At 46.3% G+C, this 26,112-nt stretch overlaps 1 protein-coding gene and 1 long non-coding RNA gene across 2 annotated transcripts in view; both read right to left on the bottom strand.

Moving 5' to 3' along the window:
* Positions 1–3,352: 3,352 nt before the first annotated feature.
* Positions 3,353–5,451, bottom strand: LOC142572116 (uncharacterized). Its single transcript, XR_012826004.1, has 4 exons — positions 5,397–5,451; positions 4,309–4,362; positions 4,142–4,195; positions 3,353–3,394 (listed from the first exon to the last, which is right to left on the bottom strand). It is a non-coding gene; the product is annotated as an uncharacterized LOC142572116 (long non-coding RNA).
* Positions 5,452–5,726: 275 nt separating this feature from the next.
* LOC142586005 (collagen alpha-1(V) chain-like) overlaps positions 5,727–26,112 on the bottom strand; it is a 28,207-nt gene continuing 7,821 nt past the window's right edge. The window contains exons 4-13 of the mRNA XM_075697251.1: positions 17,881–18,046; positions 15,625–15,810; positions 13,074–13,145; positions 11,450–11,512; positions 10,943–11,017; positions 10,179–10,250; positions 10,031–10,087; positions 7,005–7,058; positions 5,820–5,873; positions 5,727–5,747 (exon numbers count right to left, since the gene is read on the bottom strand). Of these exons, the coding sequence (XP_075553366.1) occupies positions 5,727–5,747; positions 5,820–5,873; positions 7,005–7,058; positions 10,031–10,087; positions 10,179–10,250; positions 10,943–11,017; positions 11,450–11,512; positions 13,074–13,145; positions 15,625–15,810; positions 17,881–18,046 (820 nt within the window). The remainder of the gene's footprint in view (positions 5,748–5,819; positions 5,874–7,004; positions 7,059–10,030; positions 10,088–10,178; positions 10,251–10,942; positions 11,018–11,449; positions 11,513–13,073; positions 13,146–15,624; positions 15,811–17,880; positions 18,047–26,112) is intronic.

A 26,112-nucleotide genomic window follows, 5' to 3' on the forward strand; every position in this document is an offset into this window, starting at 1 on the left:
GAGAATAAAAATAACTGTAATCTGCGAGTGAACGTGATAATCATATATACACTTGAGGCAATTGGTGAATTCCGGATTTTCTGTGTCGAAAAGTGAATCTTTAAAGCTTTCCGAGAAGGTATATTGGATCAATATAGAAAAGAAGTGCGCATACGCGGTGACATATTGTAGCAAGCATAGTGCATACTGCGGTAATTGTGTTGTATTAAAATTGGACAGAAGCTGTGACCCTCTTTCCCCAGGTCTGTACTTATTACATACTGCGAACTTGGGTCAAGTAAACTTTTCTTACGACTAAACGTTCAGCTTGTATTATACTTCGCTATTATATTGACAAAACCGTACCGATTGTAAGCCTCTAAGCTCTGTGTTCCCTAGAGAAACATGTCACGTGCAGTGAAGTACCTTCACATGCATTCTGTGTTATTGTTACGAAAATCATGTCGAATTCACACGGAACAGTAAGCCATTCCATAAACATAATGGGAACATAAAGTCTAGAACGCAGTCTCTGCATGGCTTTCTGCGTCGGCATGAAAGGCTAAATCTTGAATTTCAAGCACACAAAATTGCAAATAACGTGTCGCACTTAGCCAAAAGGAGGCTTAAAACTTCCACCGACGCGTTACATTGCAAAATAGGTAAAAAAGGGGGCAGCCATAGGCTGCGCGATAACAGCAGCTGTGCCTCCAGTTCACCACAACTTCGAAGGCTACAGCAGATGCCTGGAACATATGCGCATATGCCAAAGCCACTGCCGAACGAGCAGGCAAGACCAACGGCGCGAGATGCCGAATGCTTACCACAGCGCCCTGCATCCCTTGCTGGCCTGGCTGGCCAGGTCCACCCGGAGGACCCTGAAATTGGAGTATCTTTGGTTAGCCAATTCTTATTTACTCGCCAGAGTTATTGCGGTCGTAAATAACATCATTAAAGTCAGTATTTCGTATACAAGGCACCGTTTGTTCATGTTGAATCACCAAATGTTGGTACTGGAGACACAAGCCGCGTAAGTGCAGTAGACTCCGGCTAAAAATAACTTTTATCCGAAGTTTCACTTACGCGACAGACACAAAAATAATCAAGAATCGGTTTCGAAAAGCTTTTGAGTGCCTTGATATTACTGTGGGGGAAAAAAGACGCTTTACATGCGTTCGGCTTCTAATGGTGTAGCTTCTTTTACGCAATGTTAATTGTGTTCATGGGCGAAAGTATCCCCAATATTTCAACGCAGTCCCCGCGTTCAAAATAATAATGCATGCTTTCAACTGCACCCCTTGTCGTCTGATTCGAAACGATAGCGCACACTGGAACAGGAACATTTATGCCTTCGCCACGAATTTCACCGACTGTATTTTCAACTGTTTCCTCAGAGCTGGTAACAAAGGCATCATTTGAGGACTCTTATGCCTGGCGGTGCAAACGAAGCAGTAGTGGCAGCCTGACTGCAATATACTACCAACTCCGTATAGTGCTACCTTCCTCACAAGGATAATTAGTGAAGTCTTCAAGATGAAGACGCCACTGAATCTTCAAAATCTTTAATTCGCGTTAACGTTATCGCAACTGCTTGATGGATTGGATTTTCTTCATTATATCTTCACCGTTTCACGTGTTTGACTGACTTTTCCTGTTCCATACGCCGATGGGGTGGGCGGTAGTTTCGGTTGAAATTGTGTTTAACCGATATTCACAAAAAACGATGGGTTTCGGTCAACCCAAGTTTTCTAACATTGTACCTGCGGGCGGCCAACCAAAGTTGATACCATTGTTCCCTTTTTCCGGCGATATCGTTTAAGCAAGTTTCGTTACTCAGGATACATTGGCACATTAATCGTTCTAAATTCCCCCACTGCTTGTTCTGCGTAGAAAAGAAACCCTGTCAATGGAGTAAACACTAACTGAAGGTACAACTTCCTTTTCTCATTTTCTCTCGTGTCAACTTCGCGGCGTCGATAATATCATCGTGTTACTACTAAGATTTCGCGACCTTTCTAGATATGCCTTTAATCAGCGAGAAAACATCAAAGAAATTGTCAGTTTGAATTTCATTACATTTTGAAGCCGAAAGTTATTTCATTTATAAGTCATCGCCGCATTCATTTACGTCATGAGAAAATACTTCGGAGATCAAAAGATAGCGCCGTACCCGCCTGCAACATTTTTTTTTTTTGCATGCACCAAACATATTCCCTCGGTAAGCAATATATTTGTTATTTCAGAAATGAATTCTAAAAATTAAACGACATAGTAATTTTTATTCATAGCACCTGTTCAAGCCTCAGGTTATGTCCTCTTACTTTAACTGGCATCTTTGTAAAAGCACCAACTTTCTTTTTTCATTCCTTCAAATGAAATTCAAGCAAGCGGTAGAGTAGAATTGAAAAAAAAAACTAAATCAAATTGCCATTCATCGTACCGTGCTACCCTTCGGTCCCACAGGCCCTTCGGATCCCGGTATGCCCTGTAAAATAACAAAGATTGAACTTTCAGCTTTGACATTTTGTTTGTTATTCGATACCGCTAAGAGAATAACAAAGATGTGTCAGTAATCACAGGTGGTCCTTGAAGCCCTACGAATCCCCGGGGGCCTGGAAATCCTCGTGGACCCTGTAAGCAAGACATAAGCAATTTATATGAACACGCGATGTTTCACAAATACACAGTAGCAACGGCCAGGATGTGGTGGTCGCACAGTCACAGTGTGGCAGGCAATATCTTTTTTATAGACGTGCTGCCAGGAACTGCAACATGTCAGAATTTCTATTGCGGGAAGGCAGTATTTAACCCGTGCATTCAGTCTAAACGCTAAAGACACGGTGAAAGCTACGAAAACTCTGTACCATAAGAGCCTTCAGTTACGCTGCAAGGCATTCAACAGACTACACAAGCGGGCAGCGACGAGAGAAAGTGGAGATGTGGGAGGACGGGAGTCAAGTTCCTTAAAAGCGTTCTCTCTCTCTCTTTTTTTTAGCCGCTCAAATTCGAAAATCTGACTCTGGCACGTTGAGAAAAAGTGTGAAGGAGATGCTCAGTGACTGCTGCCACGATTCTTGCTGATGCAAACTGTAGTAATTATGACTAACAACTCATGAATACGCTGCTCTTGCTTCCTGCTTTTTGGTTCGTATCTTCACTTTCCGCTTTTCATTTAATCCTCTTTTTTTTTTTTTGCTTAGAAGCGTACGCACGAAAGCTAAATGTTGACTATTTGAGTAATGGCTCCTTTGCGCCCAAGTTTTGGACAGAGCAATGAGCAACAAGCACTGGCCGTAAATGATTGAAATTTCACGCGCTGCGTGAAAGCAGAAAGCTTAAATAAAAGGATGAATAAAATCTGAATTTTTACCATCTCTCCTGGAAGTCCGGGCAGCCCAGTAGCTCCATCGTCACCCTGTGTTTTGCAGCCGATGAGAAAAGCAAGTGTTAAGCACTGTTGCAAACATATATATGGAGTTCCTTCACCAATAATGGGCGCGCTATACCCTCATAATGATCTAAGGAGTTTATTTCGTTGCCAGGGGATAGAGAAGTAAAACAGTTAATTGCATTATTATGGAGTCATGCCACGTCATCATTTTGAACAAACGATCATTAAGTGGTATGGCTAATACAAAGTATCTCGTGCAGAAATCCTGTTGCGGGGTCCATTATGAACATAGCCGTACAAACTGTATCTTAAGACACTTACGTCCGTCGTAAGGAACGCATCTTCCTGAGGCGCGAATCCTGGAGACGTTGAATAAGTTAGTAGAGTGACGTACTCCACAACAAACCACTAGTAACCATCAGTATTTGTAATCTTCTTGCGGATTCCACGTGGTGTTCGACTCAATATTGCAGTGTTAGAAAAACTGTGCCTAAATTCACAAAGCTCTTCCTTCGTAAGAACGCCTTGGTATTAGCCTGTCATCATATTTAAGTTGGCATTGTTAGGTGGGCGCCTGTTCTTACAACTGTTTTAGGGTATCAACAGCTTTGTGAATATGGACCCCGCTTCCCTCAAATACGTGGACTATGCGTAGAACAGTGTTCAACGTTCTTCAATTGCTCCCATCTTTCGAGCAAAGAATTAATGGGCCGCTTCAATAGACTAGTCTGCCTTGAACGAGTAATACTCAAGAAATCGAAGACTACGCACCGCAGGCCCTTCGTGTCCAACCAGCCCCTGGTCACCTGGAGCTCCGACGTAACCCTGCAAGGGTAAGGCAGGCGTAGTTTGGCCAGGAAATGTGTACATTTCGTCATCTCAAGACGCCCTATCAGAATGCTAAACATCACGTCGAATAGATCTGATGCAATGCTGACCCTTTCACCTTTCTCTCCCGGCAGGCCTGGAAGACCCGGCAGGCCGACATCGCCCTGTGCCACAAAATAAAAAAAGAAGCAAAAAATTAAACTTCAGGACACACCTACGTCGGGCTACGAAATATCTTATCTGTAGCTTAGTTGCAAAGTTCCACGCAGAGCCAACACTTTGCCCCAAGTTAGAGCTTGCGCGAAGCAACATTTCTTTTTTTTTCGTCCTTGCTTTTGTGTACGCTTCCCTTTCCCGCGATTCTTCCTAATTTCTATTCACTCTCCAGAGAAAGCTGTATCGTCGATGTGAAACGGCTAAGCCTTTCACACCTTTATGCCCAGTTTCTCAACATTCAGCCGCATTCGTTGGCCCTTCACCACTAAAGGGAGTGTTTCGCCGGCTCACAGTCACATGACCGTTGACACGCGACAACGACTAAGCCAATAGAAACCGGTGCGCGCTCAACTATAGAGCAGCGTTATGGTAGGCTTAATAAAACATGACGTTTCTTTAAAGATGCAGTGGGGAACTCCCCTCTTGGAAACACAATGCCACAAAGGGGACATCCCTAAGGGACGTACCGAATTCGCAAAAAGCGAACAAAACAAATTTGCATCACCCAACGATGACATGAACAAAGCAGAAGTGATTTTTGTGCATCACGTATCCCATGCGGTTTTTTTTTCATCCTTTCCTCTTGAAAACGCAATCACAAGGCTTCTTTGAAGGCACAAAGCAGGAAAATGCAGGCGTGGCATTTCAAACGCCTAGGCTATTAGGCACTCAGGTGACAGCACTGAATAGCCCCGATTATATTACGATGGTTCATCACCTGTTCTGTCTGCTCTATAGTTTTTGCTGTTCACATAGATTACATTATCTGTTCGCTCTTTCGTTCTGATATATTCACTGCTCACATAGTAAACTATTGCTGTTCACACTGGATCTAACTTTTCGAATAAAATTAGCCGTGTTATTTCAATCCAACTCGCCTTAATGTACATGAGGGAAAGTTGAATAACAATCATATTCTACATATCTGTTCTTTTGCAAATTCCCTACATGGCAGAATGACATGCTTCTTTTGGGCACTGACCTTTGACCCTGGAGGCCCTGGCTTGCCACGTTCCCCGTCCTTGCCACTTCGTCCCTGCGGCCGAATAACAGTCACAAATCAGGCCCCCAAGGAGAGTGATCACTCGAAAGTTGACAAGTTCTCATTAGCGCTTTTAGAAAGGAGCGACTTTTTCATGGTTATTTTACATACGCATAGCGCTTTTATTTATTTACTGCAGAAAATATCAGTCAATACTCATTGTTAAATTATCATCAGCCTCGCAGCCAATTTTCCATCTATTGTTAGGCTTTCGCAATTATTGTAACCTGCTTTTCGTTGTTGGTTAAATCTGACGCTCAGCTGTTAGCGCTAAGTTCCGCTTTTATCACGCTGCATTTGAACGCAGTAGAAAAATCGCGCCAGGCGCTACAGAACACAGGACTTCCCTGCGACAGCGCTTACCCGTCTTCCCGGCTTTCCAGATGTTCCTTGCTGGCCCCGCATTCCTCGTGGTCCCTGCGAGCGGCCGCACCAAGTGTGCGACGCACACTGCATTGAAACATCTCGGCGGCTCGCTCAATCGTGTGTCTACATACGTACCAATAAACTGCCGCCAAGCTCACAGCGAGGTGGTGCATATATTGCTGTCTCAGTCTGCCTTCTCCTTACATTCACTTGTTCGTACATATTTTCGTCGTGGCTTCCAAATAAGACACACCAGAAGGCGCGAAGAACCGTGGGAAGCTCACAACATTTACAACTTATTCTGCCAAGTTTGCGATGTCGAACGCGAACATTTGCATTTTTTTATTTAGTTTGAGCACACTGATAGGCAAATTTGTCCCGATTTGTCCCGATGGCTGCTGCGCTCATGGGCATTGCTTCTACTTTCAATTAACTAATTCCTTTATCTCCATAATAAAAGAGAACTTATTTGTCAGCACGTAGAAATAATTACAACAGTTCCCTATCCAGGATGTCGCGCGTCTTTTTTAATAGCTCCTCTCTTTGTTTTGGCTCCTGCTTTTGCGCTGTTGGAGGCATGGCGAACATGAGCTTGATGGCGCGCCTTTTCATTCTACAGCGCGCAGTCCCCCGCCGCAGTGGAACCCTTGAGCTAGGCTTTCGTGACCAGGGTCCGTATTCGCAAAACGTTCTTACTCTAGCAGCCTTCGTGCCAGCCAATAGTGATGTAGGACATATTATTAGCGAAGGCGATCAGCCAATGAAAAACAGCGCTTACGAACGAAAAGCTTCGTGAATTTGACCCCAGATTCTTCCGAAAAGCGACACCCACAAGCACGTTCGTTCCCAGAAATGCGATCGCTCACTACGCCACCATGTATTGAAAGCTTTCCCGTTCACGTGCTGCGTTTCACGCGGCAAACATTTGGTGAACTTCAACGAGTTGATCAGTGACCCGATGCCCTACTCGGCGCTCGGCCCTGTTGCAGTAGGCGCAATTGTTCGGGGGCAAAACGCGCATTTTTTATACTCTCGAAAAGCCCCAATCGATATGTAGCACTGCGTGCAACAATAGGGCCGGCATGCGATAGGGTTCAGCGAACTACTTGCGATATTATAGTAGCATGCATGGCGTTTAAGGCGTAAGCATTAAATATTCACATCGCGTAATTAATTACTCACCACAGCCCCTTGCTCCCCACGCTCTCCTTTGTCGCCCTGTGGTCCCATGGGGCCCTGAAACAAGTGAACACATGCTGCTGGTACACATCATGGCGTTATTACCATCATATAATTTGACGGAAAGCAGGCCCTGAGACAACCTTTTTAGTGACTACATTTATACCGCCACAATCTACACTGGTATTCGCATTCCAGCGCCAACTCTTCGCCAACTTCGACATTCGTTCTTACAATTGTACGTCGTACAGTCTGAATTAACTAACTTCATTGGGCCGCACTTACCATCCTAAATAATGCTAGAAATTGACGTTTTCATTGTTTGCGTGCATGCGTAGGCGTTGGCGCACGTCTGTGGCGCAGTGCACACAAATGCGTGTATCGCTGGGATGCTGTAGCAACGACGCAGGGATGTTGGAATGCGAGTTCATTGCTTAGCGCACGTTCTACTCGTCCACTATGTTTCTGTCTCTTTTCATTTTATGGCTTAGTTATTTCTCAGTTCAGCATCACCAAATGTCTCTTCAATTACGAGGGCTGTTACGGTTCACTGTGTGCGGCGATGAATGGAACGGATGCCAAGCGCCTGAGACACGACGTACTTAATCGCCAAGTTCGTCAACATGAAAATACTTGTCTGTCGGTTGTGTGCGACAGGATTATGCACCAATGCGAATCGTACTCTCTTCTGTCCTCCGTTCAACCCTTCTATACGCCAGATAGTGGTTTCTCTCCGTATTTCTCTGTGTGCTCTGACCAGGGTGCTGACAAGGACCTCTACCAAGGAGCAAGAGAGAATGAGGTTGCCCGGATGGTGTAGGGTATAAGAAGGCCAGTGAGACGCCACGAACAGAGATCTTCGCTGCCCTTACGTGCAGAAGCACGCACGCCGAACGTTTCTGTACTTTTTGTCTTGGAGCGCACCGCTTACCCGTAACGATGTATTAAACTAATGTTATTTGTTTTACATCATCTCGTCTTCCCTGCGGGATCTTCTCCAATGGTCACTCTGGTTCGAGCTGCAAGCAGACGCTGTTCAAGGTAGCTGAAGACCCCGTCCCAGTAACAACAGGTGGCAGCCATAACAGTGCTAATATAATGTGCATGTCCCCACTAAACAGAACGGAAAGGACCGTGTGACGCAATCCAAAGTCCGAGTGCACGTAGTGACGGCGTTATTAGGCAATAAATAAATACGTATAAATAAATGCGCGGCTTCAAACACGTAAAACTCGTGACTTTCTTTCATGCAATACAACCTAAATTAAATAGTGAGAAAGGCTCACATTGAGTAGAAATATGCACAATATAATGTACCTTAGGTAATTTTGTATAGGCCGCTCGCATCATCCATCACCCCAAGATCTATCCGCGACGACTACATCAAACGGAACGTTGCGTATGAGGAAGCAGGAGAGGCATGGGAAAGTCCGGCAAAAGCTAACCATGTGCCTTAGTTTCCGTTCTTCAGTACGACTGAAAGCTGAGCAAGAAGGTAGGGAGGGGGGGGGGGGGGTCGTGTTACTGAAAGGCAGGCGTGCAAACACGAGTAGAACGAAGCGTTGCTGTCCTTTTCGTTCTATTTGTGTTCGTATTTGCACTTACGTCTTTCCGTATTCAAAAGTAGCTGCATCTTGCCTGCACACTATTAAAAGTACCAAAGAAGAGACGGAATAAAGACATGAGCAGAGCGATCGCTCGCGTTCATTCTTTGAATGGTTACGAATCGCGAAGACGCGCCATTGAACGCTCGTATAAACGGGCCGCACGTTGGAAGTTGACTAATCAGCCTCCCATTCAGCCCTTAGGCTTGATTGCTCCGTGGGATTGAGGAGAGTGTACAAAAAATGCTGAAGCACCTAGTAGAATCAATGCGCGTGATTCTCGGTGGTCTCGAGACTCCGGCCGCTAAAAGTGCCCTACAAGTGCTCGCCGTGCTAGAGCCGCTTATCGCAGCTCTTTATATGCTATAAAGATTTTCTTTGGCGCTTGTGCTTTCACGCAGGGGAGGCCCACACACCAACTTCGTCCTAGCGCCTCTATATTTAAGTGCACTCGAATTGGTCACTACAGAGTTGATGCGAAGCCTGATTGTGGCTTCATGGATGACATTTGTGAATGTTTGTCATCAGAGTGTTGAACTTGCTTTCACCTTTGCGCATCCCTCTTGCTATGTCCTCATCATCCCTAATCACATCTTTATGTCCCCGTTCCCCCTCCCCCTGTGCAGAGTAGCAGGCTAGAGCGCCTTAGCTCAGGCCGGCCTCTCAGCCTTCTTTCAATTAAATTATCTCTCTCTTGATGTTCGCAAGTTTATGTCATTTAGGTCGAAAAGTTGTTCACCTGGCACATTTTCTTTTTTTTTTACTTTTCACAAGTACATAGCAAGCTGTTTGGGTGTTCAGCACCTCGTTAATGGAAGATATATATATATATATATATGTATATATATATATATATATATATATATATGTGTGTGTGTGTGTGTGTGTGTGTGTGTGTGTGTGTGTGTGTGTGTGTGTGTGAACGAGAACAAGATAAACATAGGGGCTCGTTCTTTGTTAATCGCGGCCCTATAAAGCCAGCAGGCAATGAAGGCAAGGAAAGCATCGAGGTATAATTAGCCGCAGTTGAAATTGAAATGTATAAAATAATGAATAAAAGGGTAAATTAATGTGGACGAAAAGGTAACTTATCGCCGGTGGGGACCAAACCCACAACCTTCGCATTAATCGTGCGATGCACTACCAATTGCGCTACAGCGATGGCCATTAATCCATCCACTAAACTGGGTATTTATGTATACTAGATGTAGCGCTGAGTGCATTAGCCAGAGCCACTCATATATATATATATATATATATATATATATATATATATATATATATATATATATATATATATATATGTGTGTGTGTGTGTGTGTGTGTGTGTGTGTGTGTGTGTGTGTGTGTGTGTGTGTGTGTAAGAAGAGAGAATGGGGAAAGAAAGACAAGAAGTAAAAAGTGCTGTCACTGAGGTATACGCACCACTGGCCCATGCAGACCAGTCAAGCCCATTGGTCCAGGGGCGCCCCGCATCGCGAGCTGAAAAGAATGAACAATACATTGGCAATGGGAATCGTGCTGGAAGCAGCAGCAAAACACCGGCTCAATCATACGAAGCCACCGAACTGACCATGTGCTGGCTGAGCATCTGTCGCAGCGATTCGGTGTTGTCGGGACCTTTGGTGTCTGCCGCTGTTTGGTACTGAAAGGAGACGCCGATGAGAACTCACAGCGGCTCCAACTAGTTTATTTTTTCCTCATCGCTTTGTATTTTTTTACTACCCAATGGCATACGAATACAGTGAGAACTCCGCATCGTATTCAATTACCATGGTCGAAGATACCATATCGACAAATATGTTTGGAAGGACAATATAAGAGAAAAACTGGATCACTTCATATTTTCAGCACGTTTTTTTTTTTCAGAAGTCCAGTTACATTCATTCAGCGAGAAATTTTGGTTAATTACTACAGGAAAGAAGTGAGGTCCTAACTTCCATTTGGCGAATTTCGCGCAGAAACATCAGCGAATACCCCCCCCCCCCCCCGTAAGTCTGTTGTCGCGCACTTCAAGGCATATTCTCGTATTTATCTTATTTTGGGGAAGTGAAAGTTCTCGAAACTTGTGAGTTTGAGTGATTGGTTATTTTAAATTACAATGAAGTTTTTGCTTACCCGTTAACAATTCAGTAGAGCCAAGTAGGCTCTGTCAAAGTCCATTGCTCCGCAGCAAGATTCACCTGTGGCTTTCAGATTACAGATCACAGATTAAACCTGTGGCTCTCGAGCAATTTAGCCATCCCTGGCGACGTGACTTTTTTTGTAATGCTGGCAAAACCAGCGACATTAACGGTAGAATCACTACTTTGTCGGCATGCGCTCTCATCTACGTACTGGTATCATGAAGATGTGTCCAGGGGCTCCAGGCTGCCCCGCCGTGCCGGCAAGTCCGTCCCTTCCCGGGTCTCCCTGCAAAATCGCGTAAAATGCGGCACACACACACAGACTTGCGTATCGATGCCATGTTGGCATGCATAATTCCCAACTCTCGCAAACCAGGAGCATCGTTCAACAAGCAAGCATGCAGTTAGTGTGAACGCGCACTATTTACAACGGTGATAGGGTGTACAGTACTAGTAATCTAAATCGTGTTCACCCAGTAGTTGTTTCGGGCTCGTCGTCTAGTAAAATAAACTCGGTGTTTTGCGTCACATAACGTAATACATCATTCTGCAACGAAGCTCTACAAAAAGAAATTTGCTCAGCCTTGATAACCCCTTCCGCCTCCTCTACAGAAATGAAGTTTAAAAAAAAAGAACTTTTTCCCAATGACAGTTGACGAAGACGGCCATCATTGGGGCGGAGGGCCACAGACCGGGCACTTGCCTACGCTTCCTTTACCTTGTCGCCTTTAAGTCCAGGAAATCCAGCAGGACCAGGAAAACCCTGAGGGCCCGGTGGTCCCTGAGTATGGTGGCATAAAGGCATGGGGGTATTTCAGGACACACAATTATTACCGTCAATTCTTTCAGCATGATCACTCTGCCGAAGTCACTGACGATAAAGACAAGATATCTGGTATTGCAGACTATTCTGGTGTTGTTGTTTTTTTTTTGGGGGGGGGGGGGAGGGGGCGACGTTAAGCCACGTTAGTAATACGCTTCTGGTCCTCTTCGGTTGCCGCTGCGTGCATAAATGAGCAGCGTCGTCATGTGCTGAGACTCAGCAAATATGTAGAGAGAGAAAAAGGACAGAAGGAAGAAATGCAAGAAATCTAAGAAGAAGGAAAATATCAGTTTTCAATCCGTTACAGTAGTGTAAGACCAAGGGGACGTACGTAAAGAAACTTGTAGATTGACAGGAATGGTCATACGTAAACGTGCGAGCACAAATTCTGTTTTGCAACTGTTATATGCGACGTTTATGGGAATCATCCTTTGGAGTTTCTTCCTTTAGGCAGTATTTTACGTGGTACTTTGTTCCGGACGTTGAAGAAAACACGCGAAATATGCAACAAAATAAAGGAGGGGGAAGTCGGAGCCTCACTTTTCGTTTGTACGACCTGGACTGCAACGCTCAAATGCATTTTCTGTGAACGACATCCGCATGATGGGAGAAAAATAAGCGAACAGTAATGTTTCAATGGGCTTCCATCGGTGGCCTATCGCTTATACGTTGCGGTCGTCGCTCCGCTAAAATAAAGTTGGTGACATGGCTTTATGGTTTATTCTGGATGGCAGAGCCAGCTAGCTGCTTCGTTGAGGCCTGCAGGCGCTTTTTTTATTATTATTTCCTTTTGGGAAAAAAATTGTGAGAACGCAACATTCCAGGTCCACAAACGAGTGTCGACGTCCCGTTCTCATACTTCTCGGACTTTCTTCACAGTCCGGGAAAAGGAAGTGCGTAAAAAGTGACGTCACTAAGCGACCCCATCGGTCGTTTCCGAACACGTTCTACATATTTAAATATATTCAAATTATATCCAAAGATTGATAGTCAGTATTTTATAATTAAGATTCGAACTAATTGAACTTATCCGATTAGATGTAATCTAAGGGCAACAGAAAACATTCCTAGTAGCCACATTATAACGGCGAGCAACTTGCCGGTGGCCGCTTACTCCTTTACGATGTGCCATTTCTTTCTTAGACTCGGTTCTAGCTGAGCGAAACGCCATACATCGTATGGCGAATTTCTTAAAATGTACATTGTCATTGGCTCCTTTTACATTGGCCTGTGCAAGCTTTCTTTCAATCTTGCGCTGTAGGTGTTGATAAGGCAAGTAACCCAAAGGTTTCCCTGTTGTTTGTAATCGATGTTTCGCGAAGTAACTTGAGCTCCACCACTACTGTCTTACCAAAGAAGTTTGGTCGTATGAGCCATACGTTTTGTGTATTATACGACGTACGTTCTGAAGGATAATCGTTCTGAATATTTCATATATCGGCCAAAAGAGCAATGATGACTGTTTAAATTGTCCAGGAGAAATACACGTACGTTGACATAAGTTAAAAGCGCAACGTACCTCAGTGGGATAGCTGATCGTTGGGTAGTAGGGTGGGATCGGTGTTACCCCTCCCTCCGGATAATACGGAGTCTGCAAAGTGGTTCAATCACAAAAAATATACTCCTACAAACCGAACCAGTCAGATAAAATAAGTATCAAGCAAGTCGTTCAATGAAGTTTTATCCTTTGTTTCAGTCTTGTCTATTGTTGCAGGTTAAACAATCGGTCTTTAAAATTCATCACAGATCGCGCAAATTTGGCTAAAACACACGCTGGAGTGGGATTTTCACGGCATGATTTGTTTCTTTTTCCTGCTAAGGCTTTATTCTTGTTGCTCAGGAATCTGAAAGTTTCAGATATCGGCGAATAGGAGCAATGAACTGCGGCGACGAGTATCAGCATTATGTTCAGTGTCAAAATCCTGGTACTCGGCTGAAGAACGCTGAGCTGATCGTTTCAAGCAAATCACAAGCGCTAACTGACGTTCGACGCTATAAACGGGATCGAAGACAGCGACGCAAGGTGGAGAAAATTGCTCGCCGCCAACGGACGATTAATAGCTGTAGACCAATATCACCGGCGCTCACGCGCATGCGCGAATGTTTGGACGAATTACGTGCGGCCATCTTGCTAGCAGACCTCTGATCGCATCGGCCCCGACTTCCACCCTTTCGTTAGCCATGGTCGTCGTTGGATTCCCTTTGCAAAATCTCCTGAAACGTGGCAGTGGGCTGTCAGATAATGAAGTGTTGCAGTATGAACATCTACGTGCCAATACAACGACAACAACATCATCAATCATCATCATCATCATCATCATCATCATCATCAGCCTGGCTACGCCCACTGCAGGGCAAAGGCCTCTCCCATACTTTTCCAACTAACATGGGTGTCTTATTATGAAATCTGTATCGTTCGTAAGAAGTCGTGATAAGATACACTGTGGCATACGTTTCCATTCTACCAAATTTAAAAGCAATACTTAGCGCAGGCCGCGCTGCCCTCTTCTTACTCAAACTTCACAGTAAGCTTGATTTTTTTAAATGTAAATCGTTCAGTGAAACAGCCAACATTTTTGTCTCTCCGGCACGTGCAGAAAAGAAATATTAGGAAACTGCCGTAAGCGCACCTCGCCATCGCAAAAGAGAGCCTCTGCGTGACGTGGAGTTTCGCTGCCTGTGGAGCGCGAACCAGGCAAACAACGGTTCCAATTGTTTTGTTTAACGATGCGGACCAAAAAATGCAGCCTTGGTGCAAACTGTGAGTGACGACAGAGTAGCAGTAAGCACTAAATTCCTTAAAATTGTTGGAACAATAAACGCAGGTCACTGCAAGCCTGCATATACGTGCACCGCACGCAACACGCGAACAAGCATCAGGTGCTTGCGCGCGTTCTGTACGTGACGCTGTCAAGCTATTTCGCCTTTCACTCACTTTCTCTAAACTGACAACCGCTCTATACATGCTGCGCTAAATGACAAGTTCGTTTGTGTACACTGAGAATCACCGAGCAAGAAAAAGCGCAAGACGAAGCACCTCATCTTCTTCTCACCGGCCCTGCTGGTATTCCGGATCTATATTCTTCCCGGTGTTCTTTTTCGGTTGTAAAGTTGTAAAATACGATGCCTTTACGCCGCTTGCTATTTTTAAATCATCCTAGTACGCAGCACGTAAACCTAACCGTCGTAGATCATGAATGGAGGTCGATGCACTATACATAAAAAGAACGCCCGATGTCCAGCTGAAACGCCGATATGAAGACTGCGAAAGCAAGAGACCAGCGGCGACGAGGGCTACTGGGACCACAAGACACTGCACGAGGCTGTCATGCCGCAGCCGTGGCATTGAAACTGCTCGTGGTATATCTAAGCATGAAGGCAGGAAAGAGTCAATGACAATCGAACGTTGGAAGTTGTTAGGCTATACATAACTCTCCTACTCTTCTTGTTCGGCTTTCAGGCGGATAAAGTGTCTGTGATGCAAAACACTGTTATTCATCTGCAAAGCCTCGCTTGCTTACTGCGGGATAAAACTAAGTGAAACGCCAATCCATTTCCCAACACATTTTGGGCACAGATGTCTCTAAGCTGGCGTCAGTCTCAGAAATCCTTCAAAATGAACATAATTGCCTAAATACCTGGCTTCATTGCCGCTGTTGCAACACGTGTCCGAAAATAACTACAAAACAATTCGTGGTGCCTTACTAACAAACTAATTACAGATTGTGGTTTGTCGTACAGGCAAAGTCTGTCGCTTCTTCCAGTAATTCGCCAGAAGTAGCGGAATCGCTCTATCTGCCGCTAGTGCTCTTTTTTATCTGTCCTGTGTAAAGATACAGACGATAAGAGCTCAAAACTTATCAGGCAAGTCCTCGTTGCACTTTTCACAAATTAGGAACCTTACAAATTGAAAATGAAAGTTAGCTTGTGATGATGACGGAGTCGTTTTAGACTTGAAAACCAAAATTATACTTCAAGGCTAGAAAGTGAGATTAAGTGAGTGGGTGAGATAAGTGAGCGAGACAAGTGAGCGAGGTAAGTGGGTTAGTGAGCAAGATAAAGCAGCTGACTGTTTCGTTGTAGTAGGCTCGACCCGGCTGCGGCGCCTTCTCAGCAGGATCGGTCCTATTGAAAAGCGGGTCTCCGTAGTCGGCGTCTAGCGGCGGCAGCGGGATGGCGCATCCTGGAACGTAGCTGTTGCACAACTCGTAGGCCGAGTCCGGCGCAGGCACCACCAGCAGTTGTTGCAGGTCTCCCTGTAGGCACGCGCGAGCGCCACACGCCGCGATCACGCTCCGATCGATGCAAAAGTTTTTTTTTTATGTCGTATGTTAAAGGTACCTCCCAGCGTGCGTCCCTGTTTCAATGCAATAGTGCTGCGTATAAGTATTTATTGTCGGGCTAGTGTATAGGACACAGAAGGGCAAACAAAGCAAGCGGTCGTCTTGTCTGTCCGTCTCTCTGTATATGTGTCAATTCGCGCCTGCATAAACAGCATCACGACATCCACCCAGCCTGGCTCAGAGGCACGTCTTGCCTCTGAATACAAGGTGACTGGTTCGATACGGCGGTCGCGTCGGCTGTATTCTGATGAAAGCGCAAAATAGAGGAATTCCCGGAGTGTGTCAAAACTTCGGCGCATATTACGAGCCCCAGGTAAGTTAATCCGGTCCCTTCACTGCCGCACCTCATAACTCATATTCGCTTTGGGACGCGGAACTCCATTAATCAGCAATCGCTCCCACTGCGACCAGCTTTAGTTTCTTTTGTTGTGTGTGTGCGTTTGTATTCTTTACTTCCTGAGGGGAAATGGGGAAAAGGGGGTGTTGTATGTCTCTTTGGTCTGTTCTCAAAGTAGTGTATAATCTGATGTGGCTTCTCTTTTTTTTTGCGATCAGATGGCAAAACTGCTAACGTCTGGCTAGCGCTGTTACCCTCCCCTCAGTATATTCACTTTCACGAAAAATCAAGCCATCACTGTTCCTTAGCAGATGACTGATCTCCCTGGGAACTGTATGTCTCGTCAGTCTGTACAGGCCTGTCAGTCTTGTCTTAGTAGTGCACACGATGTGCGCATCCGGCATTGTATGGCAACATCTGCTGGTGTCTCATTGACTCTAGACAACCTTTTAAACTGGGGGAGTGAAACACTGTTGATGCACGCATTTCTCGCACGGTAGCCTGTCGAAGACCAGATCACCCCGTCATTTCGGCGCCTAGAGGGTATTGTTCACACGATGCGCTCTGAGTGCTGTATAAAGAGGCTCACTTTTCGAAACCAGTCATCTATCTGCATATATTATCTGTGGCTCTCATAGAAGATTATGCAGTAATGGTGTCGAGTTTAAAAGATAAACGTGACCTGGCGTTTCTCGCGTGCACATGCCTATGACCGCACTCATTTCACTTTTATTCGCCATGGAAGCGCAAGCAAAACCCATTTTGTGATTCCCATAAATTCATTCCCGCAACGCAGATAAGTACTTGATGAGCGTGTACTACTGCGTAACGTCCAACGAGCCATAACATGCCATAATCTGGAAAAAGTCTGCGGCGTGGAATAATAAAACCAGGAGAACGGTAACATGTCTACAATATAGAGAAATGAGGTTACGAGGCTTTGCCTCACTACTCCCACAGCCCCCACTTTCCATTTCATTCACCCCCTCCAGATCCACAGCTGAGGGGCTGACTCAGGCCATCACCTGTCTGGACCAAAATTACATGACCGAATTTATCAAGGCAGCACTAAGGGACAGAGCCATCGAGGTCCTTTACTGAGGGATTCGGCTTTATTTTCTATTTGATAAATGAAGTGTTTTCACTCGCGCTCGCACATATTTGGCAGCCACCTTCCACTCGCGCCCAACTGCAGTAGCATTCGTGCATAAATAACATGTTGCACGCTGAGAAACGCCTATCGCAGTCTCTGTGGAAGAACATGTGCCCCATTCGACATGTGACCAGAGCGGACACCAAACCGTCCATTGGGCCTCCTATTCCATTTCTATGGCCCGGTATAACTGCTAGCTAATTAAGACTCTCGTTCTCTCTCCAGTGCTTTCAGCGCTGTGTTGACGGAGGTAAGGGGTATGCGAAGCCAGACGACGCGAATCAGCTCTCCATGGTTACACGTCGAGTGGAGCATATGTTCCCGACGACGGCTGCATTTGACACCTGAGGGCCCCCGACGACGTGGCAGACGTTCATTTAATCGCTAACCGTTGAATGTTTGTGTCACTAATACTATGTGTGATATCGAGATAGCTGCAGCGTCCAAAAAAAGGCGTCGGTACACCCATCCGGTGACAAGAACATGACCGTACCTGGAAGGGGTCGACATTGATGTCCAACGCCTGTCCGACCAGAGTGACACCGGAGGTGTCGACGAGCACGTCGTCGGAGCGGGCCATCTCCTCAGTCTCGCGCACCACGCAGTCTTTGACCAGCGTGACCGCATCCCCTTTCACGCTCAGCGCCATACGGTGCCACCTGCACTTGGGATCACAGGAGGGCATCACTCTTTGTGAGCTGGCCCCACACTGCAGTTCATTGCACGCGAGCTCGAAATTCTGGTGCACATGAGCTCATTCTTTTGCGTCAGCTTTTACAAAACAGGAGCGACCGCCTGTGCCACCTTTATCGCTAAACACGACGGAGAATTAAGTGCCAGTACGCAGACATAGACTTAAGAAATTGAATCGGTAGCTCACAATTCTGCTTAGCTCACAATTCTGCTTCAAGTATTCGCGCTCTATGAAAACAATAGCCTCAGCGTTAGTCCCTTGTGCTTTTAAACACCAAGCTTCAGTTTAGAAGAAGCAAAGTTGAGGATTAATAATAGCATTCAAGCGCGAAGCTCCGCTAGCTCGATAGCTGGGTCAAGCAGCTTCATTCTAGTTCTACTCAATTCTGGGCGCTCTGCAAGGGAGGTTAACTGTAATGAGGAGAATGTCATGGTAAACCGAAAATTTTCGGGATTAATAGCTGTACCCTATCAGATAAGTGTCGCGGGCGATAGCCGTCCATGTTTTCGCGCCTGTCCTGTCTTCTGTCAACACGTCCCATTCGTCAGGTGACTCTGCCATGTTGAAGCCCATCGGCCTTCAGTGCACGGGGTGCGTACCGCTAGCCGAGCCGTGCGGCTTCATATGCGTGTGAAAGTCCCTCGCGTCTTGGTGCAGTCGGCGTGAGCGCCGATCTCAGAATAAAGATTACCGTACTTCGATATCGGCAGACGTAAATTTATCTGATTTATGTTACCTCACTTTATCGCATATTAGCTTACTTTACGTTGTTTTACTTTGCTTTGTCATATGTTACTTTACCTACACTTTCTCTGTCTCATTTAACTTATAATGACGCTTATACCGTCGCGATGGCAACGCTCTCGGTTGCACATATTGTCGCAGCCTAGTAGGAGACGGGAAAGCCGGCGTAGAGGACGTATGAAAGCACTTTATCAGAGCAGGAAATGCATTTCCTTTATTAGGAAATGTATGGCTTCATACGAAGCACGAGCACAACCTCGGGCAGATGCCGCCGGTGTTTGGAGCAGTTATGGCTGTCGGGGACAACTTCATAATTCACATCGCTGATGCGGAGCAGAACTGTGTACGGGCCGAAGTATCTTCGCAGGAGCTTTTCAGACAGCCCCCGCCGACGAATCGGAGTCCAGACCCACACTTGGTCACCGACGTTGTATGTGACGGGTCTATGCCGAAGATTGTAGTGTCGGGCATCGTATTCCTGTTGTTCTTTGATTCGCAAACGCGCAAGCTGCCTGGCTTCCTCTGCGCGTTGCGTAAACTCCTCGGCACCAGTCTCGTCGTCACCGCACTCGTGTGGCAGCATTGCGCCCCACATCGTTGTCACTTCGCGTCTGTAAACGAGGTTGAAAGGCGTCACGCGTGTTGTCTCTTGGCGAGCCGTGTTATACGCAAATGTAACATATGGTAAAATATCGTCCCAGTACTTGTGGTCGACGTCGATGTACATACTCATCCTGTCTGCCAGAGTCTTATTCATACGTTCTATGAGCCCATTGGTTTGGGGATGATAAGCCGTGGTCTTTCAGTGAGTGGTACCACTTAGTCGCAACACGGTATCTAGAAGCGCAGCCGTGAACGTAGATCCTCTGTCTGTTATGACCACAGCGGGAGCGACATGCCTTAGGACGACGGCTTCGACGAAAAATCGCGCTGCTTCGGCTGCTGTTCCACGTTGGATAGCACCTGTTTCGGCGTATCGAGTAAGGTAATCCGTGACGACGATTATCCATCTATTTCCGGCAGTCGACAGTGGAAACGGACCTAAAAGGTCCATGCCAATTTGTTCGAACGGCGCTTGCGGTATCTGAACAGGATGCAGCAGTCCAGCTGGCTTGCCGGGCAGGGCTTTGCGGCGCTGGCAATCCAGGCATGTCTGTGTGTAACGTTTCACGATCGACGCAAGTCTCGGCCAAAAGTACTTTAGCCTAATTCTTGTCAATGTCCGAGTGTAGCCTAAGTGACCAGCGGTCGGCTCGTTGTGACAGGCATGTAGGACTTCGTCGCGAAGAGATGCGGGAATGACGAGTAGGTAGCTGCTGCCACTAGGTGAAAAGTTCTTTTTATAGAGAACGTCGTAGCGTAAGCAGAATGAAGGCAGCAATCTGGCGAATAACCTCGGCACGCTGCTTGTTCTTCCCTCTAAGTAATCGAAAATAGGAACAAGTTTTGCGTCCTCGCGTTGCTGGCGTGAAACAGCCACAGTATCTAGCACATCTAGAAAAGCCGCGTCATCATCGTCGTGCACGGCAGTCTCAACATGAGACCGAGAAAGGCAGTCGGCGTCGGCGTGTCGTTTCCCCGATTTGTATACAACCGTGAAGTCGAACTCTTGGATCCGAAGGCTCCAGCGCGCAAGCCGACCAGCTGGATCTTTTAATTTAGTCAGCCAGCAAAGTGTATCATGATTACTGACAACGGCAAAACTCCGACCATACAAATATGGCCGAAATTTGAGGACGGCCCACACCAGTGTGAGACATTCTTTTTCTGTAGTAGAGTAGTTAGCCTCCGTGCTTGATAGCGTCCTGCTGGCGTAAACAATCACTCTTTCGGCGCCGTCCTGCCGCTGTACAACCACTGCGCTAAGGCCGACATTACTAGCGTCGGTATGAAGAATCGTAGGGGCGTCTTCATCAAAGTGTGCGAGCACGGGAGGCGTCTGCAGCCGTTGCCGTAGGTCATCAAAAGCCCGTTGCTGGTCTTCACCCCACACAAAGGGGACATCTTCTCTGGTAAGATGTGTCAATGTCAATGTCAATGTCACGCGAAAATTCCGCGATAAACCGTCGGTAGTAGGCGCAAAGGCCCAGAAGACGTCGCACTGCCTTTTTATCTGATGGCGTTGGAAAATTAGCGACGGCAGAGATTTTATCAGGGTCAGGTCGGACACCTTCACAACTAACAACATGACCGAGAAATTGAAGTTCTTCAAAACCAAAATGGCACTTTTCAGGTTTCAAAGTTAGACCGGCTGAGCGTATTGCTTCAAAGACCGTCTTTAGTCTCTGTAAGTGTTCCACGAACGTGATGGAGAAAACAATCACGTCGTCGAGGTACACCATACAGGTTTGCCATTTGAGGCCTGAGAGTACCGTGTCCATTAGTCGTTGAAACATTGCCGGCGCAGAACACAAACCGAAGGGGAGCACCTGAAATTCATAAAGTCCGTCGGGCATCACAAAAGCGGTCTTCTCACGGTCTCTCTCATCAACTCCTATTTGCCAGTAGCCGCTTTTCAAGTCCATGGACGAAGAGTAATGTGCGTTTCGTAGCCTGTCCAGTGAATCGTCGATACGCGGTAGCGGATAAACGTCTTTCTTTGTGATCTGATTGAGTTTTCGATAGTCGACGCAGAAGCGCAGGCTGCCGTCTTTCTTTTTCACCAATACGACAGGCGATGCCCAAGAGCTCTCAGAGGGCCGAATAACTCCGTCCTCAAGCATGATCTTCACTTGTGTTGGTATTGCCTCGCGCTCTTTAGGTGCTACACGATAAGGATTCTGCCGAATTGGTCTGGCGTCGGCTTCGGTGGCAATACGGTGCTTGGTGAGCGGCGTCTGGCTAACTCGTGACGTGGATGAGAAGCAGCTCTTAAACTCATCGATGAGCTCAAGAAGGCTGTTGCGTTCCACGGGCGATAAGGTGGGACTGATGTCAACCACAGGGGCAGGCATAACCACGGTGGACGTCGCGTGCTCCACTGAGAGGCAGTCCTGTATTGAAGTAAATTCGTCGAAGTAAGCAACAGCCGTGCCTTTAACAATGTTTCGACGTTCCCTGGTAAAATTCGTCAGCAGGAGTTCAGCATGCCCGTCGCGTACGTTAATTACGGCCCTGGCGATGGAAACCCCTTCACTCAGTACCAGTGCGTCGATGTGTTCAGCGACGCCAGTCCCGGTGTTCAAGTTGACGCAGATTACAGGTACGAGGGAACAGCTTCGCGGCGGAAGCGTGACGTCGTCGTCGGCGATACGTAAGCGGGGTCGCTGGTGTTCCGCGGGGTCGACGTCGTCTGAGCTCGTAGAAAATGGGACGACGAGGTCACGGACATTAATCACTGCACCGTACTCTCTCAAGAAATCCATCCCCAATATAAGTTCCTTACAACACTCAAAGAGAATGACGAGGGTGGCGACAATATCTACATACTTACAGGTAATATGTAAGCTAGCACTTGCAAAATGAAAAGAATCGTAAAGAAGGACTTCTCCCCACAATTCATCTAAATGTGGAGAAGCCACCACAAACGAAAGTCTTCGAGATAGTCGCCCATCGACGGACGACCTATCTTTTGAGCAGACGATGCCGCGAACCGTGAGATTGTTTTCTTTCCAAGCATAGAGTTTCACACTGTAACAGCTAGAGGGAAATCTGGCGCCACCGCCTATGGGAGTTTCCTAAGGGGCGCTGTGCCGTCATGGGAATGACGGTATATATATGAGTTTGCGAGGCTTGTGTTGGCTGGTGTTGCAAGAGGCTTCGTCTAAAACGTGGATATGTCTACACAAATAACGCGTTCTTAAAGTAAAATCTTCATAAAAGGTTTTCATTCAACCATATTACATCTTCCAATGACGTTTACTCACCTACAATGCAAAAATAAGCGATGAAAAGAAAGAAAAAAGAACAAATTGTTCCAAAGCGAGCGCGAATTTTGTCGTCTGTCCTCCCCCTTTAGCGGCCGGCTGATACTTTATACGTTTCATATATTTGTACATGCATTAACAAATTTTCATAATTAAATAGAACATGTTTTTGTGTAATAATAAAGCTAAAACAGCTTTTTATGTGCGGTTTTAGTAAATAATGAGTCATTGTGACAAACTGAACGCTGCTTGCCAGGCAGGTGTCCTGGTTCTATGAGGACGATGCCAATCCGAAGTCACAATATACCGGCATTCCCATGCATACCACAGCGCAGCAGCGCCATATTTCCCTGTAGGTAAAATAGTGAGAAATTCTATGTTTCCAAGGATAGCGTTTCACATTCAATCAACCACGAGACTATAATGCGAAGGCGTTCAGTGTAGTAGCACCTGAGCAAAAGAAGAGCACGACACACACACACAGAGAGTTATATATATATATATATATATATATATATATATATATATATATATATATATATATATGGTTCAAATATACAGGTTCAAATATATGCGAATGCCACGTGGCTGGGCAGAACCAAGGTAATGTTGCTTGCTGTCGCTTGGAGAGCGTCAACATTATTTTCAAATCAATAAGATTCGAGTCCGGCGTCTTTCTAGTATAGATACTCAACTTATTTTTCTCATACCGCCTAACTAGATAATTAGCCTCAAATTATTAATCAACTTTTTAAATACTATAATTAGATTAAAAGTGTAAATGAGAAAATTGTAGTGACATTAAAAGCTCCCGATACAGCTTTCTGTTGCTGAATACGCGCTGCATAAAAGTGTTCTTCCGAGCGTGAAAGAAGTCCGCAAATGCACGCAAAATTGCCGCGGGACTTGCCACTCGAGGCACTTTGCGTGTGTTCGCAGGCTTCTTTGGGGGCGAAATGTGAAAACACCCGTGTACTTAGGGGCGCTATAACGTAAAACTATTTCAAACTTTTCTATTCCAATTCTGTAATCAGCCCTCCGCCATGGGCGAAAAACTTTTTTGAAGCACTCCCACTTCGCCTGTCCGTCACGCGACGTCACGAAAACAGCTGTGGCTTCCTATGTGGTATGACGCGTACACACTGATATGCGTCATTGGACCGAACAAAAGAAAAATTGTTATTGCTGATTCGACGCATTTTCGCCATTAGCCTTCGCCTATTGGTCAATAGTTTTCGGGCTGCACCCACTTCACCTGCCTGTCACGCGACGTCACAAAACCGCAAGAACACACCGCGTCAAACTGACGTGTACGCGATAAAGATGCATTAATATGCCGAACAAAACTGAATTTTCTTCGGAATAGCCGCAGGCTGCCCCGTTCCGAAAGAAATAAAAGATGGCTGCCGCCGGTCGCAAAGGCACTGGCGACTCGCACCTGCCGGAGAGCATGGGATTAATTGCGTATAACAAAACGTTTTGCGCGGCCGTGTAACGTTTTTGAGCACTTTCGGCACGTTTGCGACTTCGTTCTGCCAACTCTTCTTTGCTGAGGATCCGTTTCAGCGTCATTCTTAAGCTTCCGCTGCAGACCGCCGCGATTTTCGACAAGCCACCGCAACCTCAGTAAGGAAAATCGGACCAACCGCAGACGCCGGCACCACCCTCTTGGTCCGGTTATTGAATTTCAGTGCAGTGGCTCGGCCCCATCGAATCCCTCTCCACTTGAGTGTGCTCCTCGCCTCTTGTCAGCCAATTAGATAAGACAAACTGCTCAGTGTAGGCAATTGATGTTATTCGTTTTTCAAGCAAACAAATGTTACCTCCTAAGAACGAGGAGAGCGTTTGATTGGTCTATTCAGACAACCCTGTGGGTGACCGCCCGATCCTTGCGTCGGCGGTTACGCAAATTTGACGTCAGGAACGAAAAAAACCAGTCAAAAACACAAAGGACAAGAGGAGAGGTTCACACCACAACGACTGGACTATCAACTGAGGTTTATTAGAATCGGTGTAGTCCCAGCAAGGTGAGCAGAGCATGCGCAACTGCATCATCGCTAATCACATAGCATGAAAAGACAAGAAACGCTTCTATCGTGACCGACCTAGAAATTCAAATTCTTTTTCAAGTAAGCGCACCGAGGTTGTACTAACGCAGTCATCACCTAAAGTTGATTGGTAGGGGCAAGGGCAAAGAAGAGCGAGAAATCTTGGAAGCGTACTACATCAGTTTATGAGGTGATGACTGCGTTAGTACAACCTCGGTGCGCTTACTTGAAAAAGAATTTGAATTTCTAGGTCGGTCACGATAGAAGCGTTTCTTGTCTTTTCATGCTATGTGATTAGCGATGATGCAGTTGCGCATGCTCTGCTGGCCTTGCTGGGACTACACCGATTCTAATAAACCTCAGTTGATAGTCCAGTCGTTGTGGTGTGAACCTCTACTCTTGTCCTTTGTGTTTTTGACTGGTTTTTTCGTTCAAGTATGTACCAACTGGCCCAGATTTCAACCCTTCTGACGTCAGGAGATTGGAATAAAAACGCATTGGAATAGTTTTACGTTATAGGGACCTAGGTGGAGGTGCACATTAAAGAACCCAGGCGGTCCAAATTTTCGAGGTCGTCCCCTACGAAATGCCTCATAATCAAATCGTGGTTTTGGTACGTAAAAGCCCGAAATTGATTGATTCATTCACACGCGTAATGCGAAGACGTGGGTTCGTATCCCACCTGCGGCCAGTTATAGCGGGCAGCTCTTAGGTGCCCGTTCCTGCGTTGAGCGTTGGCGTGCCTTGGCGTCCCTCGTGACCGAGTGCAATGAAAGATGAAAGAGTGAACGCGGAGAAGAAAGACGGTGATAGCGTAGAGAGGCAAGGAGGAAAGGGCGGGAGCAGGGTGCAGCGTAACCATGAGGCGGAAACCGGAGGAGGAGGGTATGGCAAAAGCGTGAGAAGAAAAGCGTAGTGCAACGCAAGACGGGTTCTGCGGCGGCGATGACTGCGAGATGGCGCCAGAGTAGCGCGTGTCAGAAATATGGAAACAAAGCGCTGCATCAGCGGAGGTCTGTCTGCGGTGGCTTGTGAATCGCGCCCACGCGTCACCCACCCACTGTCTCTCGCAATTTCCCGATTAGCGAAGTAGTCGCGCCACACTTCACTCCGTTTGCAAAGTGCCGCACAAGGCAGATTGTCCGCGCCAGTCAATATATCTCAAAATGAAAACACGCATAGCGCTGCGCTCAAATTTCGCATTATAGTATCGTAATCGTCGGTGCATTTTCTTCATCCACCTTCATTTCTAGTTATTTATCATCTCTTTAATTCAATTAAAAACTACAATTTCCCCTGTGCTGTCCTCGCTGTCATTGTTTGTCGGCTTCTTATGACTAATTAAAATCGTGTGCGTGCGTGTGCGTGTGCGT

This window comes from Dermacentor variabilis, chromosome 1 (genome assembly GCF_050947875.1).
Source record: "Dermacentor variabilis isolate Ectoservices chromosome 1, ASM5094787v1, whole genome shotgun sequence".
NCBI classification, from domain to species: Eukaryota; Metazoa; Arthropoda; class Arachnida; order Ixodida; family Ixodidae; genus Dermacentor; species Dermacentor variabilis.